This window comes from Mirounga leonina, unplaced genomic scaffold (genome assembly GCF_011800145.1).
Source record: "Mirounga leonina isolate KUSES-001 unplaced genomic scaffold, KU_Mleo_1.0 Mir_101664, whole genome shotgun sequence".
Lineage (NCBI taxonomy): Eukaryota > Metazoa > Chordata > Mammalia > Carnivora > Phocidae > Mirounga > Mirounga leonina.
The window spans coordinates 22466243-22487851 of record NW_023270175.1 but is presented as its reverse complement, the minus strand read 5'-3'; the positions used below and the strand labels follow the sequence as shown (position 1 = coordinate 22487851).

The 21609-nt window shown below is 41.2% G+C and overlaps 1 protein-coding gene across 1 annotated transcript in view; it reads left to right on the top strand.

The window, feature by feature from the left end:
• MBNL3 (muscleblind like splicing regulator 3) overlaps window positions 1-21609 on the top strand; it is a 104529-nt gene that overhangs the window by 61527 nt on the left and 21393 nt on the right. Inside the window, exon 3 of the mRNA XM_035008760.1 lies at window positions 14654-14818. Within this exon, the coding sequence (XP_034864651.1) occupies window positions 14654-14818 (165 nt within the window). The remainder of the gene's footprint in view (window positions 1-14653; window positions 14819-21609) is intronic.

The window sequence follows — 21609 nt, the reverse complement described above, 5'->3', positions numbered from 1 at the left end:
GCAAATACATGTAATAGTTTGTCTTCTTAAAGCTGTGGAAAAGCCTAAATGATAAGTTGTATTGAATAGAATGGGTGTGTTCATATTATTGACGTGTTTACCTGATGCATCTAAATATTGATTTGCATTTTGAAGTCTTTGGTATTCCTTGGTGAATAATGTGCTTAACCCAAAATAAATTGACAATCTAGAGAAGAAACAAAACATAGCTCTTGTTCATAGGCTACAGCTGGAGTGCAGAAAAAGTCAAACCTGGGCGCCTGGGTGGCTCAGTTGGTTAGGCGACTGCCTTCGGCTCAGGTCATGATCCTGGAGTCCCGGGATCGAGTCCTGCATCGGGCTCCCTGCTCAGCAGGGAGTCTGCTTCTCCCTCTGACCCTCCTCCATCTTGTGCTCGCTCTCATTCTCTCTCTTGCAAAAAAAAAAAAAAAAAAAAAAGAAAAGAAAAGAAAAAGTCAAACCCTAGTTCCCAGGTCTACACATCATCACCCTGCTCTGTGCCATCAGAGTATAGACGTACCCTAGTCATTTAAGTCAAATCCCCTACTAAAATTGAGCTTTCGGTGGCACAGACTTTTGTGAGGTGGTGTGTGTAGCATCTGTGAAATATCATTTGCCTGGGCTTTCAGTGGAATGAAATGCTTCCGAAGAACACTTTGGTACTGCTTTGCAATAAGGTTGATCTTTTGTCATTGTTTGGAGATTTTCTCTGCTTTGTGATAGTGTGGAACCTCCAGCACTCAGACTTTGTGGTCTGAGTAAATCTGCTTCTGAATAGCAGTAGTGTGCTTTTCAGAGATTCTTCTCTTAAGGTGGTAACAATAGTCACAAAAAGCACACTGGCAACTCTTTCGCTGAGCCCACTTCCATCCGTTCGGTGTCCGTGGGGTTCTGCTGTACTTTTGCTTAAGCACAAATGACCATGACTTAGGCTCCCTTACCCGAACCCCTGATAGTATGACACTGCTCTCCCCCAAACCAACTGGCAAAAATTCTATTGTGCAAATATTTACTAAAAAGCTGGGCTAAGAGAGGACGTGTTTGTACTAATTGTTCTGCTTCGGTAAGGATGAAAGACTTAATAATGCATATAAAGCACTCTGAACAGTGCCCGGTGCCTGGCAAATTGCACAGTAAAGTTGGCTGTGATTATTCAGGTGGACATTTGGTGACCTTGTCTTATTCATTTCCAAGTCACTCGAGATTCCTAGGTGCTTAACAGAACATCCCACTGCCATACATTTATCTACTAAATCATTTCGGGGCATACCTAACAGCCAGTCGATGTGCAATCTCTGGTACAATCTTGGAGGGAAAATAGTGGCCTGGGCAGAAGAAGTATTTGAACTAGCTCATTCCTCAGCTTAACACACGCCGAAGGATTGCAAAGCGATATGGTCCTGGTTAAGAATGTGGGCTCCCGACCCAGCGCCCCTTGGTGCAAATCCTCGTTCTGCTCCATTTGGTCTGTCACTTGGTGGGTGTTTCTTCACCTTGCTGTGCCTCAATTCCTCAGTACAACACTGACCCAGGGTTATTGTGCAAATTACACGAGGCAATGCACGCAAAGCACTTTGAACAGGGTCTGGCACCTGGTAAAGACACAGTGAAGGCAGCTCTTATTCAAGTGGAAGTGCTGGGTGGAAAAAAAAATGCAAACTAGACGACACAGTGTTCTATAAATCCCCCAAATGGGTTTTGTTGTTATGACTGCTTTCAAGATATTAATGGAAAATATAATTTTACAGGGCCTCAACCTGGTCTCCAAATGTGTGTCAACAATTGTCACACACTGAGTAACATGTGCTAAAACCAGAGATACAATTATTCCCCAGCACCCTCATAAATGGTCAGAATCCGTTCACATCTGAAGGATCATTTGACCTTCTATACCAGAGTCTAGTACATAAAGTTGATGTAAAACATAAAACAAAATAAAGCCAATCACACACTCCACTTATCTTTAGTAGAAAAACAAATGTAAAAGATTGGCAGACTGATGTTTTATGCTATCTACTTTGTTTCACTGTATCACTTTTTTCTGAAATATTTTTCTAGAATGGAATTTGATTTACCTGATAAGAGAGACACAGACTGGATTTTTTTTTTTTTTTCCAGAAAGCCACATTTTCTGAAGTTTTCTAATTTTATTCTGATTTTCAGGGAAGGCACAATGAAGGTAGATTTGTTTTCTTTTATTTTTCCCTCCCCCAAATAAGGATTCCAGGAATTAAAAGGCACTGGTTAGACTCTCACCATGATTCTAGAAACCTTCTTGTGCTTAATATAGAGGGTACACATAGTTAAAGAACACTACACCTTTACAAGTGTACTATTCCCCCAATAACTCTTGTTCCGGCTGTTTAAACTGACTTGGGGAGTACAATTAATAGATTTGAAAACTAATTAACTTGTGCTGTTCTTTGCTTTGTTTCATTTTTGTCCCTGTTTTAGATCTGGAGATAGGCATTCTTCGGCAGAGGTCATATTTCAACTTCTCTTCTGTAAGGATTATGAGACATTTACGGTTGAGGGATTGATTTATTTTAAAACCTAAAACCTCCACTTATCATTTTATCTTCTTTAAACTAACCCCATTTCTAGTTACATTGTTTGTGGATGGCCTTGTTTGGTTCTTTAAATACTAGGAACAGTTTCATCATCATCAAATATTAACTGCTCACTGAGAGCAGAAGGTGAGCTTGACAAGGTTGCTGTATTTACTAAGAGCGACTCATTTTAAAACATATATTTCTTAAAAAGTAATCTCCATAGTTTCATCTGGAACTTTCTCAATTCTGTTCACATCTCTGAAACACATTTCAGATGAAGCTTAATGTGCTTGATAGATATTCAGGCCATGCAGAATAGATCTTTATTTTGAAAAGAGAAAACATTTGTATCAATAAAATTGCTTGTTTTTAAGTCTGCAGAACAAAAACAAACAGGAAGTTGGCCTGGTTTTCAGATACTCTTTTAAAAAAATTACTTGGTTTAAAAAGGCCACTTTCTTTTTTTTTTTTAAGATTTTATTTATTTGACAAGAGACACAGCAAGAGAGGAACACAAGCAGGGGGAGGGGGAGAGGGAGAAGCAGGCTTCCCGCTGAGCAGGGAGCCCCATGCGGGGCTCAATTCCAGGACTCTGGGATCATGACCTGAGCCGAAGGCAGATGCTTAACGACTGAGCCGCCCAGGCGCCCAAAAAGGCCACTTTCTTTAAATACATGATGTGGTTGGAGTTTTGGAGTTTTCTTTGGGGATTTGTCTGATACTCTAAAATGCCTACAGTTTTGATAACAAGTTAGCAGAGTTTTCATTAAGAGTTTTGGTGATAAAAATACATTACCATTAACAAAATGTAAGCTTAGTCCCTGCCTCAAAGTATGTGAATGGCAGTGGATACCACTAAGACTTTCTGCTTGGAAATTGCATATTTGTTATTAGTCTGGTGGTTGGATAGGCATGTGAGGAAAATGCTTATTATTTCAAGTGGATACATTTGGCCTCCGTTTGGGGTTTGAAACCGTATTTCACATTTGTGAATTTAACAAGACCCGGCGAAAAACCATTTTGATATCATGCTTTTAAATTTCTTTCTCTGAAAAAGGCCTTAGGTTTAGCAAAAGAGGGACTGATTGTCATCTTTGTGCCTCTAATTTCAAAATGCAAGGGTAAATCAATAACTATACCTGCCCTTTGCATAACCTCTGGGTGGAGGGATCCAAGGCTGGCTATAGAGATGTAATTATTTAATGTATTCTCAGTGGCATACCGAACCCTGCAAAGATAAATTGTTTAAATCCAAACAATGATCAGGGCGGTTTCCACCTTATACTCTCCGTAGCCGTTTGTGAGCTATTTGAAACTTTATTGCTTTGAAACTTTCTTTTTACTCAGAGACAGGAAACTTGATTTTGCCAAGTGGAAACCCCAAGGTTTGAGTCGAGTGCAAAACTAAGACCCTTAGGAATTGAGGGGCTTGCCAGCTACCTCCTTACTTCCCAAGTTTTAGTGTGGTTTAAACTCACTTGAGACCCTTAAGTTTTAAGTCATGGAAAACCTAAGCTAAGGGGCATATGGTTTCAAGGGACAGGAGTCACAGTGTAGGGAAAGCCCGTTAGAGAAGCCCTGAAGTTGTTATTCCAGATGTTGTCTGGCTGAAGCATTCAAAGAAAGGAAGAAAGCTGGGGAGGTGATGGTGGGGAAAATCTCCATCTTGTTAGCTGTTGGCGGATCCGGTACATGCAAAAATGTTCAATGTCATTTCAGTGGAACATCCGGTTCCTGGGCTGCACTGTTATTTTTCTAGTTAGGGGGAGAGAAATCGAAATGAAAAGTGTGACGGAAAAGCTAACTTGACCTATCAGATGCCATGGGGCTTAGTTTGAGCTTTAGTAGGAGGAAGTATTAGATCAACATTTTCCATAAGGACAGTCTAACGAAATACTGGTAAAAGGTGTTTTATGAAGAAAAGAGGGATGGTTTCTGCGATTCAGCTGTGTTGGGTTAGCAGGTTTCTTTACTGTAGGACATATATGAGAGAGATCCTTTGATACACTCTGGTGTATTGTCAGACTCCGAGAGAGGAATGTAGTATGCCATTTTTACAAGAATTTCCCCGGGAAACTGCGCTTTTGAGGCTCTTCTTTTGGGAGCAGTGGTCTATGGTACACACTCTCACAAATGCTTTCCAACTTTACTCTTTGCATTTCCATCCCTTGTTGTCTATAAACATGTAAACTTCCCCAGTGTAGTACGATTTCATTCTTTCTGACCTTACCCATTCTGAATCTTTGATAATTCCAACAAAGGCATCTGCATCCTTTCTTTGAATGTTTGAGATGGATTTGCTTTTATTCTTTTAATTTCTCCATTTAAAAATGCAGAAGTCATCTGTTACATTCTTACTTCTATTGTGCTCATGGGATATAAATGTTTTGGAGTGCACCATGCAATTAAAAGCATTTTTGTTTCACAACGCCTTGTTAATAAAGTTATAGGAAAAATATGAAAAAACTTAAATGAAGTTTATGAGGTATTGAAATTTGGGGGTCAAAAATCAGTCGGATGAGCCATCGCTTGCCAAGCTTTGCTCCGGGCCAAGCACTAGCTTCTGTGCTGGGACTAGAACATGCCTAAGAACATGGCTTCTGCCCTCAGAGAGTTTATGGACGAGAGAATGCTCCCTACACCAGGGATCGTTGCATACTTACAAGGATCAGTAGTACTCAAAGTGTAGTCCAAGGACTCTAGAGCATCACTAAAACCCTTTCTGGGGTCTGAGAGATCAAAACTGTTTTCATGATCGTATTAAGACCTCAAAACTGTTTTCATGATTGTATTAAGACCTCATTTGCTGTTTTCACTGTCATTCTTTCAAGAGTGGAGTTTTCCAGAGACTGCATGATAGATGATGTTGCAACAATTGAATGGAAAAGCAGGCGTGAGATGAGCCTGCATGACTAATGACTAAAAGAAAAAAAAAAAAAATTCAGGACCGTGTCTAGCAATGGATTCCTAAAGGTTCACAATTACCACTTTTGTGATATCCATATTCTGCCATGTGGGGCTATTATGGATTGCCATTCTTCCTGAATATATGATTTTGTTCATTAGACCTAACCATGCCCCTTTACTTCTCCCTCTCTTTTAATATGAGTTATCAAGAGTTGACTGAAAAAGACATCTATGCAAATAATGGCTATTCGTGCCATTTTTTGCATGTTTTGAATATGTATCTGCATAGATCTTATGTGTACCTATGGAAACATGATGCTTAAGCCATCATTTTCCTCGGCTTTAATGGATGACTTTTGCTTGAATTTGAGTCTTCCACAGATGAGGCTGAAGAAAAAGAAAAGCTAACTCACCCTCCTCACCCCTCCCACACACAATTAAAACCTTCAAAACACAAAAGCCTCATCTTCCTGTAAAAATTACTATGTTCCAAAAATGTATATAAATTCAGAGTCAGGAGTTAGGCATGGTGGTCACTGACCATGGCCCTCTCCATCCCCACCTCAAGGAGGAGCCCTGGGCAGGCACAAAGTCATTTGAATAGCCGATTGCGCCACTGTGGGTGGGAAAGTAGGGTGGCTGACGGGTAGGGAGCTGTGTGAAGCTTTTGGTGGGAGGAGCCATGGATTAAAAAATTGTTTTCTCCAACAGCCAACTTCCTTAAATTCCTTGCAGCTGGTCAGGTAAGCTGGGTCTGGGAGTGCCTTCTGCTTTGCTTGGGGCAGTTGAAGGCCTAGGAGAGCCTGGGTGGATTCCATGGAGGGAAATCCTTTTGTCCTTAAGGTAAAGGGAGGAAAATGGGTTTTTGAGGATTTGACTCAATTTAGCTCAACTCACCAGGGTAGAAGAATGGATAGAGAGAGGGTTGCCAGATGATATATTAAATGGAGAGCATACTTATCCTCAAACATTGTTCATTGCTTATCTGCAATTCCAGTTTGATTGGGAGTTCTGTATTTCCACTTGATAAATCTGGCAACCCTGGATGGGGTTCCGGGCAGAAGACCTAGCCGGGAAGAAAGGGAGCAAGCAGCTGGTGTCCTCTTTGTCCTGGGTCTGTATCACTACAGTAGGTCATGAGGTGGGGTGTCTAAAAAAAGGGAGGTGAAGGAACCCTAAGAACCCAACATTTGACTATGGGCCGAGAGCGAGACACCCCTTTATGTTGTTTCATGACAAAGCCTATGTTGCATGATTTTATGTGTATTGTATTTGTTGGAGTCACAAATTGAATGCCATTATGTTTTCTTTCCTGTTTTCTGTATTTTAATGACATTTTATGTTGGCAGCCATCAAACTGCTTTAAAGACAGCCTCCATGAATACTTTTGGTAACTTGGTACCAATGTGCTTTCATTGTCTTTGGTTTTAATTTGATTTCGGTTAGCTGCTTTATAAACAGAGAGGGTACGTTCATGAGGAGCTTATTATTGAACAGATACTCAGTTAATATTTTTCTAGCACAATTAAAGGTATTCAATTAGACCGGGCAGGCAGGCTGTGGAGGGTGGGGGGGAGCAGCGGGGACATAGAGGAGGGGGCTGGAAGCAGATTTGAAGTATTGGTGAGGCAGGCTTGGTTTCACTGTGAACAGCCACTATGATTTTTAGTGTTATTTGTTCTTCAGAAAATTTCGTGGAAAAATTAAGCTCATGATTATTTGAAAACAAGTGTTTAATGTGAACGCCGCTGAATGGGGGGGCGGGTCTTGAAGTATATCGGGGACATTTTTCTTGTAAGAAGCCAGTGTATGCAATAGAGACCCACAAGAAGGCCCCACCTGATGTGATTGCCCTAAAGCCACATATTCTACCTCTGTCTAAGGAGCTTCAGGGATTTTGACTTGCAGCCTGTTCAGAGAAATGTGAATTGGGGTGGAGCAGTGGGTGAAGGCAGCGTGCTCGAAGCTGACCCTGGAAATGCAGTGTTCCCCTTGGGCCGACTCAGGTGTTGATTACATATGAATCTGCTGTACGTTCCTTTATTCGGCTGTGTGGGGTCCTGTGGCCTGGGGGCTTCTTGTGGCTACAGACCCCGGGAATTAGACCAGGATTTGTGTCTGTGTGCCTCGTGCATTCCTGACCCTTCTGGTTCAATTATACTGAATTACGAGGATTTTTCAGCCATCGTGGTCACATACACCCTAGAGTATATATTCCTAGCCAAAAAAAAAGTATAAATTCACTGTTTTCTAGACCTGAATAGAATAACCAGTCATTTGGGACAGACAGCCAGGAACAACCTTATTCATAAGTTGGCTATTGTTCTCTTTTTGGAGGAAGAAGAAAGAACTTAATGGAAGGAAACAGCCAGAGAAGCAAGTAGGCTTATTTAAAAAATATATATTTATTTGAGACAGAGAGTGAGGGGGAGAGAGAGAGAGAGAGAGCACAAGCTGGGGGAGGGGCAGAGGGAGAGGGAGAAGCAGACTCCCCGCTGAGCAGGGAGCCCAACATGGGGCCCGATCCCAGGACCCTGGGATCATGACCTGAGCCGAAGGCAGACGCTTCACCCACTGAGCCACCCAGGCGCCCCAGCAAGTAGGCTTCTAAGGCAGACTTAGTGTTGCTCCCTATAAAATCATTCTCACAAACCTTACTCATTTACTCAGCAAACTTATGGAGTGACCATTCTTCTCCAGGCCCAGAAACATCCCTGGAGGTTCAAAGATGAGGAAGATAGAGTCCTGCCTTTGGATAAGCTCAAAGTCTAGCGGGGAGATAGGCATGCAAACAATTTATCGATGTGCACAGTGATAAGTGCTGGGATAAAACTGAGTGCAAGGTGCAGGTGGAGGCACAAAAGAGGGGGAGGTAAATGAAAGTGGGGGTGGGGAGAGGAGTCCAGGCAAATCTTTACAGGGGAAGAGTCATTTGAACTGAAAATCCATGTTGGGGAGTGTGAGCCTGGGAACTTGGCTTCTGTCCTTACTGAGCTGCTTGTGAAGTAGGACAAGTCCTCTCACTTCTTTGGTCTTAACTTTCTCAGGAAGATAAAGGCACACGAGATGTTCCTTAAAATCCGGTTCAGCCCTAAATGTTACAAGCTGGTAATCAAGCTATCTTAGTGGACTGTTTCAGAACAAATCATCATCGCTGAGCCCTACTCCCTTCATCTTTTTTGGAGGTCACCATTTAAAAGCTTTCTTGAGGCAAATAGGCAAGAAAATTCTTCTGCCCTCCTCCCAGCTTCTTACCTGAATTCAGACTTGGTGTCTGGTTTGCGCCAAAGTCATTGCCCAGTATGTGCATAAATGGGATGTCAAGAAAGCAGAGTTCAGTAGCGTAAGGAAATGAGATGCAGAGCTGACTGTAGTGAGGGGGGTGTGGTGTGTGCTTGGCTGGTCCTCTCTATAGGGGTCTATGTTCAGCCTCATTAATCTTGCCTTCAATATTTTCAGAAAATGGTTTATTAAAGACTTAAAAAAAAAAAGATTTCTTGTCTGCATCCCAAATTTAAATTACAAGTTTTATATAAGATTTAAGGATGCTCTTTATGCATATTTATCAATGTTCATAGATGGTCTAATGTTGGAGGAGAAAATGATGCAGATTATATCCATTTTTAGAAAGACAGAACCCTAAGAGGAAGAAAGTGGGAAATTAGCCATTAGTATGCTGACGTCTGGCTAATACTCCGTTTATGTTGACGTCCCCTCACTTTTAGCTCCTTTAGATTGTTCCTAGCCTTTAAATAGGTCTTGATGGTGGTAGGAACCAGGCAACCTCTCAGATGTGTGATTTGTAATTCTTGAATAACTGTTACTTCCTCTGAGCAGCCGTGTCTATGCATGTAAGTATGTGTCAGTAGGGCACTGTGATCAATAGGATTTTTCATTTAACACACGATCATTAAAATGAAATAACATAATTTGTTTCGTAGAACAAATCATCTGTTCGTTGCCTTTATTTAACATTTCACCTTAACTCTTGGTCGCCTAGCAGAGCTGTGAGGTGTCTTTGAAAAGGTAGCCCAGTTATCATTATATTTGAGGGGAGGGGTTCCCCCACTACCACCCCCCACCCATAATTCCAAATGTATTTGAAGAAGCCAGTCATTCTGCAAACAGCTGTTTCTGTTAAGATACTGTGACTGACAAAGGGTAATTTTCAGCTTCCTAGGGTCCTTTTCTTATTCTGATGGATGGTAGAGCTTTCTCTTAGGAACATAAAAAAGTACATTTCACAGGGTTTTTCTACCACCAAGTGCATGGGAAATCTTGGATCTGACAGACTCACTCTCATAATTCCCAAGACTTAGGTGGGATTTGAATCTCTACAATGCTACTTTTCTCTCTCCGTCAAAGGCTTTGTACTCATTTGTCAAAAGCCTGAAGGTAGGAAAAAGGAAATAGATTGAATTGTGGAGGTTTTACAAATGCTCAGCAACTTTTTCCTTTGTCTGTCATCAACTTTTTGATGCAGATGTATTTCAGAAGTTTCATTGACCATTTTCTCCCCCTGCTGCTTTTTGGGTGCAATTTCAAAGCGAGTAGCTGGGAAGGGGGAACTGGAAGATTCATGGGTGTAGTGGCTCTTATTTCAGCCAAGAACCACTTTCCTATTGAATCACTTCGCTATTTTCTTAACTCAGGAACATAGTGAAAGGCCAGATGAGAATGATTTGTTTTTAAGGCCAAAGGAAATGGAAAAGAAGTGAAATTCAGGCAAGCATACATGAACTTGCATGCTAATCTCTGCGATGCTTCTTTAATTCTCCATGTATATGTAGGGGGAAGCAGAGAGAGAGTTCTTTGTCTTTTTTTTAAGATTTATTTATTTATTTTAGAGAGAGTGAGAGAGAGAGAGCGTGCGTGCGCATGGGGTGGGGGAGGGGCAGAGGGAGAGAGAGAGAATCCAAGCAGACTCCTTGCTGAGCGTGGAGCCTGATGTGGGGCTCAACCCCATGAGCCCACGAGCCCGAGACCACGACCAGAGCCGAAACCAAGAGTCAGAAGCCTAACCGGCTGTGCCCCCCATAGAGAGTTCTTTGTCTTGACTAGCCTTAGCTGCTGTTTTCCGGATAGAGCCAGCTCTGCTGGTGGTTGGCAACTGTCAAAGGTACGAGACTTGTAGAGTCCTTTTTGACATGGTCCACTGAGCTCATGGCAACTCTGAACCTGTGGGTCTACAAGGAGGACTTGAGACACCTTTGACGTGGCTTGGGAAACCTGAGGGGTGATTTTTTTTCAGACCAAGATAGTTTCTGGGCTGTTACAGACCCAGTGTGATAGGATATCTTGTGACCCATTCAAAGTGCTTAGCTGGTCTAAGAAAAACACTGGAACTTTTCTAGTCGTTAGTTTTCCAAAGGCCAAGAACAATGGGTAATTACATACTGTGCTGGGCAGTCCCTCCCTTGCCTCCACCCCAACCCATCCCCACCTGTTTACCAAAGCCTTGATCCCCTACAAGGACCAAAAGCAAATATTAGCAAATGTCAAAAACGAAGTTTATCCCCCTCAACTCCAAACTCCAATTAAAGTATTTTGGCCTATAATTAAGTTCGGGCCTCTTGAAGAATGAGTACTATACAGAAGAGCTTTGTTATCACCGAGTGTTGTGGATATAAATATGTTATCCTGAGTTCCAAAGTCATTTTGAAAAAACTTAAGAGGCTTGGTTTTCTTTTGAAATATTGTGTTCCACAGATAACATCGATATTGCATTATTTGGTCTCGTCATCTATTGTTTGGATAGAAAAACGCAGATTTTTTTTTGTCTTTTTTTTTTTTTAAAGATTTTATTTATTTATTTGACAGAGAGAGACACAGCGAGAGAGGGAACACAAGCAGGGGGAGTGGGAGAGGGAGAAGCAGGCTCCCTGCAGAGCAGGGAGCCCGATGTGGGACTCGATCCCAGGACCCTGGGATCATGACCTGAGCCGAAGGCAGTCGCTCAACTGACTGAGCCACCCAGGCGCCCTTTTTTTGTCTTTTATAAGCTTCCTTTAACACAAGCAGCAGTCTCTGGTAAGGTAGTATTGCTATGCATTTGCATTGTTATAGAAGTAAATTATGGATTCTGTCATTCAAAAGAGAATGCTTTATAAATCAAGTAAAATCTCATAACTAAGACGAATAAGTTGTTTTTAAGCCTTATGGGGCTTCATATTCCATACTTTAGTTTTACAGCCCAACCTGATGTAATTATTAAATTGTAATTCTCTTTTTTTTTTCTATTTCTGTGTACTGTTTTTGCTTTGTACAAATGTCTTTAGTTTTCCAAGACAAAGCTTAAGAAAAGTTATTATATGGAAAGGACAGTAATATAAAAGCACAAAGGCAAGCAGTAATTCTTTATCTGTAGATTGGCAGGAAATGTGCCAAATACACAGTGTTCTCCCTTTCTTCCTCCCCACCCTCACTGATTGCATTCAATGTAAATGATGTTAAAACTCTAAATTGTAACAATGGTAAAAATCCTAATGTATTCCTTTTCTTTCTATTGTTTAAACTGATCTATTGTTTGGAACTCCTGAATATAAGAGACAGCCCTCATTATAAAGCTTTTTTGGAAGGAGTTACAAACTGTGTTCTGTGTAAACGTCTATGCTTGTGTTTGCCACTCGTCTGGAAAAGCTATCAAAGTGGGTTTGCAATCCTAAGGCAATCCTGCTCAGCAGGTGCCTTATTTCTTTTTTTCACTGCTGCTATGTAACTGTCCCAAAGCATGGGAATCAGAGCAGTGGTCCTCAATGGGGATGGTGCAGGAAGAGGAAAAATCATCTACGGAGAAGGAAGGTCAGCAGTAAGTTATTTAGACCTGGTTAGGGGGCAGGATCTACAAATGCAGCTGCAGTTAGTGATGAAAAGCACTGGAATTCCAAAGAGGGAGCAGAGGTAGAGACTGAGATTTACGATCTGAGCCAGTGTGGTGATAGATGAAACTTTATAAGAACTTCATTTCTCCAGGGAAGAGAGATTAGAGAGGAGCGCAGAGGATTTAGGACTGAACCTTGGGGAAATCTTAATGTTAGGGTGTGGGAGGAGGGAGAGAAACCCCCAAGTATAAACTAGCATGCTTGGCCGTGGATGCCACCAAGCATCAGTGCTCCCCTCGGGGCTGTTAATTCTGAGCCAGAGAACCTCCGTTACACTGGGTGGAGGGTGGAGAACCTAGGGACTAAAATCCTTGCAACTTTGCAGGCTGTGGTAGGTGTAAAATGAACCTAGGGACTAAAATCCTTGCGACTTTGCAAGCTGTGGTAGGTGTAAAATGAAGCTTATGTTTTCTCATAGGAGGCGCATTAGTGGGGGGGGCACCCCTCCATTACTGTGTTTTTGAGCACATAGAAGGATTTCCTGACAGTCCTTATATGTGCTGAAATGATGTAGCCATTCCTAAGCTACTTTTATGAAATCAGAACAACTGGGTCAATACCATTCTCAACTCTTCCTACCAATAAATTCTTCCTTTTCCAGGATATGCAGAGGAATGTAAAAGTACGTGGAAAGTAAGATCTGATTTGATTTTCTAAATCATTTAATTTGGTTAAAATTAAATGGATCATCGGGAAAAATGAAGGGACAAAACTGACAGAAAAAATAGCGGCTCTGATTTCTCAAGCTGTGTTCTAAGTTATACTCAGCTTCTTGCCGTGTATCTGGGTTTGCATTAAATGTAGCTCTCTAAAGGTTTGAAGGACACACCGTGATTCACAGTCAAATTATAGGAATGCTTTAATGACCAGATAACTCCGTGTGGAGGAGTGATTGTGAACGGTTTAGCCCTCTGAAGTAAGGCCAATTCATAGCATGTGTTAAAAACGCTTGATGAACTAACCCATTTCTCCTGCAGGTTCGGGTGGCCTAGCAGCTTACACTCTTGGGTAACCCCCCCTTAAAAAGCTGCTTTTTTTCTCCACCTCTCTCTCCAATAAGCTCATGCACTGTAAAGAATTTTAGCATCAGTGGGAAAAAAAGAATTGCCTGCAGTTGTGCTTGTCTGAAAAGGATTATGTGGGGCCTGGTCATATGAATGAGAGATTCAGTAGCCTCTTTGTATAGTGCTCACGAGTTAAACAAACACAACAACAGGTCACATTTGACATTGTGATAAATCTCTGTCCAGTGACGTCCTTTGGTACCACGTAGGAGACACCATAATTAGCAGCCATGTCAGCATTTAGGCAACACCAAAGGCATATTTGATTGCCCAGGACTGACATATTATCCTGTCTGGAAGTGCGTAAACCATCAATAAAACATTGAAAGAGCCAAGACTCCAAAATACACTTTGGTCTCAATTATCCAAGTGATCTAGGACCATTGCCTCCAGAACCTAAAGAACATGACTGCCAGGTATAAAGATTTACTCTCTGATAAACAGAACATCAGGGGATTTCAGGATGTTTCTCACATTGTATGGACTCAGGAAAAAGAACTTTAAAATTGTCCAGAAAAATGGATCTAAAATTTATCAGGTATATTTATGTGTATCTAACATTTTCCCTCAATTTTCTTAATAGTTTCTATATGCAGATCCAAATCCTGAATCTTATTTAACATGCATGATTTTACATCTCATGTCGGAAATTTTTAATTTAAATCTGTAACGTTATGAGGGTATCATAGTATTCCTAATATTTTATGGGTGTTTTTTTTTTTAAGATTTGTTTATTTATTGAGAGAGAGAAGGAGAAAGAGAGCAGCGTTGGGGCGGGGGCAGAGAGAGAGGGAGAAAAAAATCTCAAGCAGACTCCCTGCTGAGCGCGGAGTCCCACAACTCCGAGATCAGGACCTGAGGAGAAACCAAGAGTTGGGCACTTAACCAACTGCGCCACCCAGGTGCCCTTTAATATTTTATGTTTTAAACATAATTTGATGCATATCAAAGTAGGGCAGAGCCGAGTGGCTAAGAGAATGAGTTCTGGAATCAGACCAACTGGGTTTTAGTTCAGGTTTTGTCACTTTATAGCTGCGCAAATTTCTCTTAGTCTCAGTTTCTTCATCTGGAAGGTGAAGATTATGAGGGTCTCAATCTTAGAGGGTTGGTACGAAGACTAAGTAAGTTGATTGGTGCAAAGTACTTATTACAGTACTCCGCACATGCTTGGAACTGCATAAACTTTCGTTATTTTGTTGCCAGATTTTTAGAAATACCAATGCGCATTCATCTAATTTTTTATTTTCAGGGTCGGTGCGCTAGGGAGAACTGCAAGTACCTTCACCCTCCTCCACACTTAAAAACTCAGCTGGAAATTAATGGACGCAACAATCTGATCCAACAAAAGACTGCCGCAGCCATGTTCGCCCAGCAAATGCAGTTTATGGTCCAGAATGCTCATATGTCATCGCTTGTAAGTCACAGCTATGTCTCTGAAAAACTGCTTTTTTTTTTTTTTTTTTTTTTTTTTTTTTTTTTAAGAATAAGCCCTTGCCAGGCTTTTGGGAACTTAAGTTACGGAAGGATGTAGGATGCCTGCTAATGTGTTAATTGACGCCACGAAGCTGTTGTGCGTGTGAGGGGAGCATTCCGGTGTGTTGGGTTTAACACCTGGGTTGCATTTACCATGAATTCAGTTTATAGAAGAATATTAATAAAGGAGCAAGGCCATTTTAAGATGAGGCAGAGGTCTGATTGTTATTACAGGTAAACTGTTGAATGCTAGGATATTAATCCAAACAAATTTCCTGGCTCTTTCATGGCAGTTTTATTACTTTTTAATAGGCTTTTTATTTTGAAATAATTAGAGGTTGAAGGAAAAGTTGGCAAAGACAGTACAGAGAGTTCCCATATTACCCCTCACCCAGTTCCCCCCTGTTAATTTCTTATGGCATATTTGTCAAAATGAAGAAACTGACATTTTACACATTGCTATTAATTAAACTCCAGATTTTATTCAGACTTTATTAGCTGTTCCGTTAGGGTCGTCTTGCTGTTCCAGGGTCGAATCCAGGGTACCACGGTGCATTTATTTGGCTCCTGTCTCCCTTCTCTCATCTGGTCTGCGACCGATTCTCAGTCTTTCCCTGTTTCCCTTGACCTTGATATTCTTGAGGAATCCTGGCCAGATATTTGGTGGTGGTTTAACTTAACCCAGCCACAGAGTTTGCCTTTGCAGGAATTAAAAAGATTATGTTGCCATTCTAGACCAGCGTCTGGTATTTTTATGGATCAATGAGTTGAAATGGATCCTTTAGAAAGTAATTTTGTCCTATTGAGAATTCATCTTGTCCTTACCTTATAATATAAAGTTGCAATTTAGTCTTAGACCTTTCATTATCTAGATACTAATTGGAAAGGGGTATGTTGTCTTCATCTGTTACCCATTTGGTCAGTGACTGTGTAATAAACTCACTGAAAGCTAAAGACCATATAGCTTTTCAGCTATGTAGTATTTAGATGGATACAATGAAAATGTGCTCTCAGCAAAGCCTATTTCATTATAAAATCGATTCTCAGAATTCAAGGAAATCCGTGTGGACAGGGCAACCCCTTCACTGGTACATCTTTATAGTTAGTGCACTAAACAGGTGGTAGGGGCCTTGATGAGTCACTGAAATTTTGCACCATGATCCTCTTTTTCCAGAAGGTCCAGACAGCTTTAAGTAAAGTTATTTACTTGTTTGTTTAGCATCGCCATACTAGTAGTTTGCCAAAAACATTTGCCTTGGAACTCAGCTGATTAGTTACATTGATAAATCAGCTCCCAGAAGGTCATATGGTTGAACTCCTTCTTCACACTCTTTCGTTAGCTTTCACACACTGAAGTATTTTAGTTCCTCCCTATTTCTAAATGGGTAAGGAAGAGAAGGTGTTCTAGATTCTGGGAATAGTATGAACAAAACCACAGAGAAGTGAATGTGTGTGGTGAGTCCAGAAAATGTGAGTAGTAGGGGAATAAAGCAAGGGAGCTTTTCACCCACCATTATTACTGCTTTTGGCCTCTCGTGGATCTCCCAATTTCAGACTGAGCAAAGAATAGGGGCCAGATTGTATTACACACCTGAGCCCAGCATGTGTTTTTTTTCTTAGGTCAAGAGACAGCATTGGGGCATCAATCAAATGCCCGGTTTCAGGGAATCAGAGAGCAAGGCCTGGGATAAAGTAGGGGTAAAGGCAGAAGGCAGACTATTCATCTGCTATTCAGCCTCCAGGAGAGTCTTTCCGTTCCCCGGCTCCACCATTCATGCATTATTGATCATGCTGGCTCACCCTGGAGACTAGGGAGTGGCTTTTTTTAGAGTCCAATAAGAGATCCATTGAGTTCTCCAGCCTCTTGTGCTTTCTAATTGAATTCTCCATGCTTTCTATAAAAGAATACATTTCCCTTTTTTTTCTTCCATGAGGGTAATTTCAGATTTCAGGCTGCAGAATATGACTGATATGACTCACAGGAGTACAATTTATTTTATTGCGTATCGTAAGATACAAGACATTACTTAGAAGACCCCAGGGAACAATTGGAAATTGCTTTTCTACCTTGTAGATTATTTAACAATGGCTGTTGTGATGTGATAAACTGATAAAAGATTAATTTCTGCGGTTATTATGTATACAAAAAACTAACCCCAAGATGATTGATATGATCCTATTTTGTGGTCTAGAAAGGTTTGTAGGCGTGTTGTAATTGCACTAGTGTGAGCAATTTTAAGTGACATTTACCAGTCTGATTTGAAAGAAATGTTCTTTATTATGGGTCTTGATATTACCATAGAAGTAACATATGATTTTACTTGATTTTTCTGGTACCTACGCTCCCCAAATAACTCTCTATCCCTTTTAACCCCCCACCACCCTGATAATCTGATTCTTCTCCCTAGGCTAGTCAAGCTTTTGTTTAAACTTCCAGTCCTGATATTTGTATGGTTGCATATTAAGCCGCATTTGGTATCACTGGCTTGAACTTCAGGTCTTTCCACAAAGCATACTTTCATCCGTTTCTAGGATACCAAGAGAGCACATCTGCTTTCGGAAAATTGAGTATGGTTTGCTTATTATAAGCCCCAGATAAAGAGAATGTCAACCTAAATGGGATGGTAGCTTCAGAACAGATTCTGTTCAGTGTGACTGAACAATGAATAAAAGCCACACCTAGTCAATTTGGGTGGAATGCTTGCCATAGCAGGCAAGTTTGCTCACTGTATTTAACAGGTCTGCATTGACATTTGCTAGTATAAAATTCCACCCCTGAAAGCTTTTGCTAGCTTTATTAAGGAAGTTTAGCAAGTGAGACAAGGGGCGTGACTCTCCAGTGTTTTTTGATGCAGTTAAGAGATAGTTTCTGATGTTCACAGCAAAGAAAAAAAAAATCACGTCTAAGAACTCCCCCTGGCATAATTAGGAGGCAAACAGGAACCCTGTAGAAGAATTTCAGGGAAATCAGACACACTGTATCACTCTGAGGCAAACTAATGTTTTTAAATTTGAGTTTCACAACCAGGAATTTTCATTACAGGAAGAAGGATTCTCATTGGTGGATGTAATGTATGCATATATAAAGGTGATATGGTGTCATAAATCTATTAAAAACATTTCTGATTTAGACATTTTGCATAATCTAGACCTATCCATGTCTAGTAAACCCCTTTAGTTTCTCTCTTTGAATGTGGTGATGCACATGGAAACAGTTCTTTACACACAGGTGTACTTGACTGACCCAGTCAAGTGTATTCACCTGATGATTTATATAGAGGTTATTGGTTCAGCCATTGGGGTGTGCCAAGTCCCCTGGTCTGCTATATGTTTTTCGTGGCCTTCATTCCTGTGGCCAAGTTAGGGTGTTTCAAATGACAGAGGCTATCAAAATGGGTTCCACTCCAGACTTGTCCTTTATTGCAAATAGTATCATCTGATGTCTGTCTGAGCCTTCCCCACCTTTTTACATCATTTCTGTAATTCTGTGTACCAAATACATTTCCCATAAACAAGCTCATATGTTTATCTGACATTAATATAGCAAGGAATGAAGGTGAGGTAGCACCTCAGAACCAAAAGGGGAAAAAATAGGAATTTCCAGTAGCTAGGAGGAAGGGAGATACACTGACAAGGAACAGTATCTGGAGACCAGCGTTTTGAATGCTTTTCTCCTTTAATTAAATAGGAGCTATAAGGTGTTGTATTATTCCACGAAACTTTGGACTGCAACAGTTTTAAGCGAAAAGAAGCAGAGTTGCAAAATAATTTATTTACTTTTTCATTTTTGAAAATGTTAAGTACTTAAATGATTCAGTAGTTAAAGACAAAGGATAGCATCCTTCCCTAACCATGATACATTCTACATTTTGCCAATTCACATCAGAGTTACAGGTTTTCTAGTTCACGTAGTTCACCTGTAGTTCATATGGTTCATACACAAAGCTAACTTCATTGGCTGAAGTATCTGCTATCTCCCTATTGTCATGGCTCTTTTATTAAAAGTTATCATGAGGGGCGCCTGGGTGGCTCAGTCAGTGAAGGGTCTGCCTTTGGCTCAGATCATGATCCTGGGGTCCTGGGATCCAGCCCCATGTTGGGGGGGGGTCCCTGCTCAGTGGGGAGTCTGCTTCTCCCTCTCCCTCTGCCCTTTCCCCTCACTCGTGCTCTTTCTCTCTCTCTCTCTCTCAAAATAAATAAATAAAATCTTTGAAAAAATAAATAAAACTTATCATGATAAAAGGTGGGCAAGCCATTTTGTAGATTTAATGGAAAAGGAAACCATGTCTGTATTCCAGATGACCAGTCTCATGGTCAGTACAGAAATTACAATGTATTTTAATGAAGGTTCTTCAGAGGATTTTGCAGTTTATCTACTCTCGAAATGATAAATGATGACATTTTGTTCTTTCATCTCAACGTGCTTACATCTACATGTTTTGTAAAGTGATTTTTGCAAAATATGTAAGTTGGTGATGACAGGCATTATGTATTTATCAGGTTAATATGCTCTTAATATAATCAGGACTGCCATTATCATGTCATTATCATTGACTGAGGTTGACCAAATCACACCATAGGAGTGTGTAGAGTGCAACTAGCCCCAACTTCCTCTGGATTTTACCATGTTTGCTGAAAGGCTAGACAAGATTTCACTTTTAGATATGGCAACTGAAACCTAACATTATTTATTTGTTCAACAAATTGTTCCCACAGGTAGGCTTACCTTGAGGTTAGTGAAAGCTCAGGGCCCCTCATTTGCATGGTCTCCGTCCAAGGCCCTGAGAGGAGCCCTAGCAATGTGTTTACATGTGTTTGTAAAGTTTGCAAAATATATTTGTGTATTCTTTGTTCTTAAGACTCCCCTCCTCTACCCAACTGCCTAAACTTCAGGCCCCACAGATCCTAGATTCACTCCTGATTGCAATTACTGGTCCAAAGTAGAGTCATTATTCAGGTTCTTTCCCTAGGCTGTGTATGTCACACAGCTTGAAGCTCCTTTTGTAGTCAAACAAAATGAGTCCCACCGGCATAAGTTTGCTGCCTTGCCCCAATTCTGTTAATACACAGTGTGAAACCTTGTTTGTTCAAAGGTTAAATGGAAATGCTACAATTTTGCAGCCAAACAGAGAGCATTTGTACATGATATCTTTTATGATGCCCCTTTCCTCTGATAGTAACAAGTCTCAACATTCTCCTGTTAACCTCCCTCATATATTCCCATGGGATAAATTCAACGTAATCTCCTCTCCACCCATTTTGTGTCCTTCTCCTCTGGGGCCGCTTAGCTCCGTTGGCTAGTGCTGGAGCTAATGAGACCATGTGGGCCCGTTAGCTTCTTTGTTCTTGATCACAGTCTAAGCTACAGCCAAATACTTCAAAACTACTTGGTGATCACCAGTGAGTTAAAGGCAGGAAGTTTGGAGGGCTGTGAAAATCTTTTTTCTGATGGAAGATAAAGCAATAGCAACAATCAACAAAATCAATACTTGATAATCTCACCTATCGGGGATGACTTTTTTCTTATCAAAACCATCCCCTTGGGGCACCTGGGTGGCTCAGTCGTTAAGCATCTGCCTTCAGCTCAGGTCATGATCCCAGGGTCCTGGGATCGAGCCCCGCATCGGGCTCCCTGCTCCGCGGGAGGCCTGCTTCTCCCTCTCCCACTCCCCCTGCTTGTGTTCCCTCTCTCACTATATCTCGCTGTCAAATAAATAAAACCTTAAAAAAAAAAAAATCATCCCCTTGCACAGATCAATATAGTTCAGTAGGGCCATCAGGAGACCTAGTGTAAAGCCTGGTTGCCCCCAGCACCTGATCATAATCTTAAACTGGTTCCGCCTAAACAATCCTATTTTGCCTTACTATCCTTTATACATCTACTAAATACTTTGTTAAAGATTTATATATTTATTAGAGAGAGAGAGCACACAAGAGCAAGGTTGGGGGGAGAGGGGCAGCGGGAGAGGGAGAGAGAGAATCTCAAGCAGACTCCCCACTGAATGTGGAGCCCAATGTGGGGCTCGATCCCACAACCCTGAGATCATGACCTGAGCCAAAATCAAGAGTTGGGCATTTAACCAACTGAGCCACTCAGGTGCCCCACATCTACTAAACATTTTAAACTCTTCTTTAGCGAGTCTCTGCTCTTAAACCATTCTGTGGATGCCAGTCATATTAACAATTCACTAGTCCCCTGGAACCACACATTTTGTAATAAGAAGTTGCATCTTTTGGTCTATAGTATCATTAAGCCATTTTTTTTCAGAACTCTGCATTGGATACCTTCTGATACTGATGATTTAGCCACTCCAGTTTAAAAATGCACACATACAGGCACCTGGGTGGCTCAGTTGGTTAAGCATCTGCCTTCAGCTCAGGTCATGATCTCAGGGTCCTGGGATGGAGCTCCATGTTCAGGCTCCCTGTTAACCGGGTGTCTGCTCCTCCCTCTCCCTCTACCCCTACCCCCGCCCCCCGCTCGTGCTCTCTCTCTCTCTCAAATAAATAAATCAAAAATCAATCAATCAATAGAAATGTACACACACATATATTTGTGTACGCTTGGACGGGCACATGCATGTGTATAAATTATCCTGTGCTTCTCATACCGTTTGATCTAGCATTTCCCATCTATGTGAAAAGATAGTTTGGGAGCAGCCTTCTGCTTAAAGTCTTCCTTAGCAGACAGCAAAACTGATGGATTTATTCAGTCTCTGTGCTACCACTTCT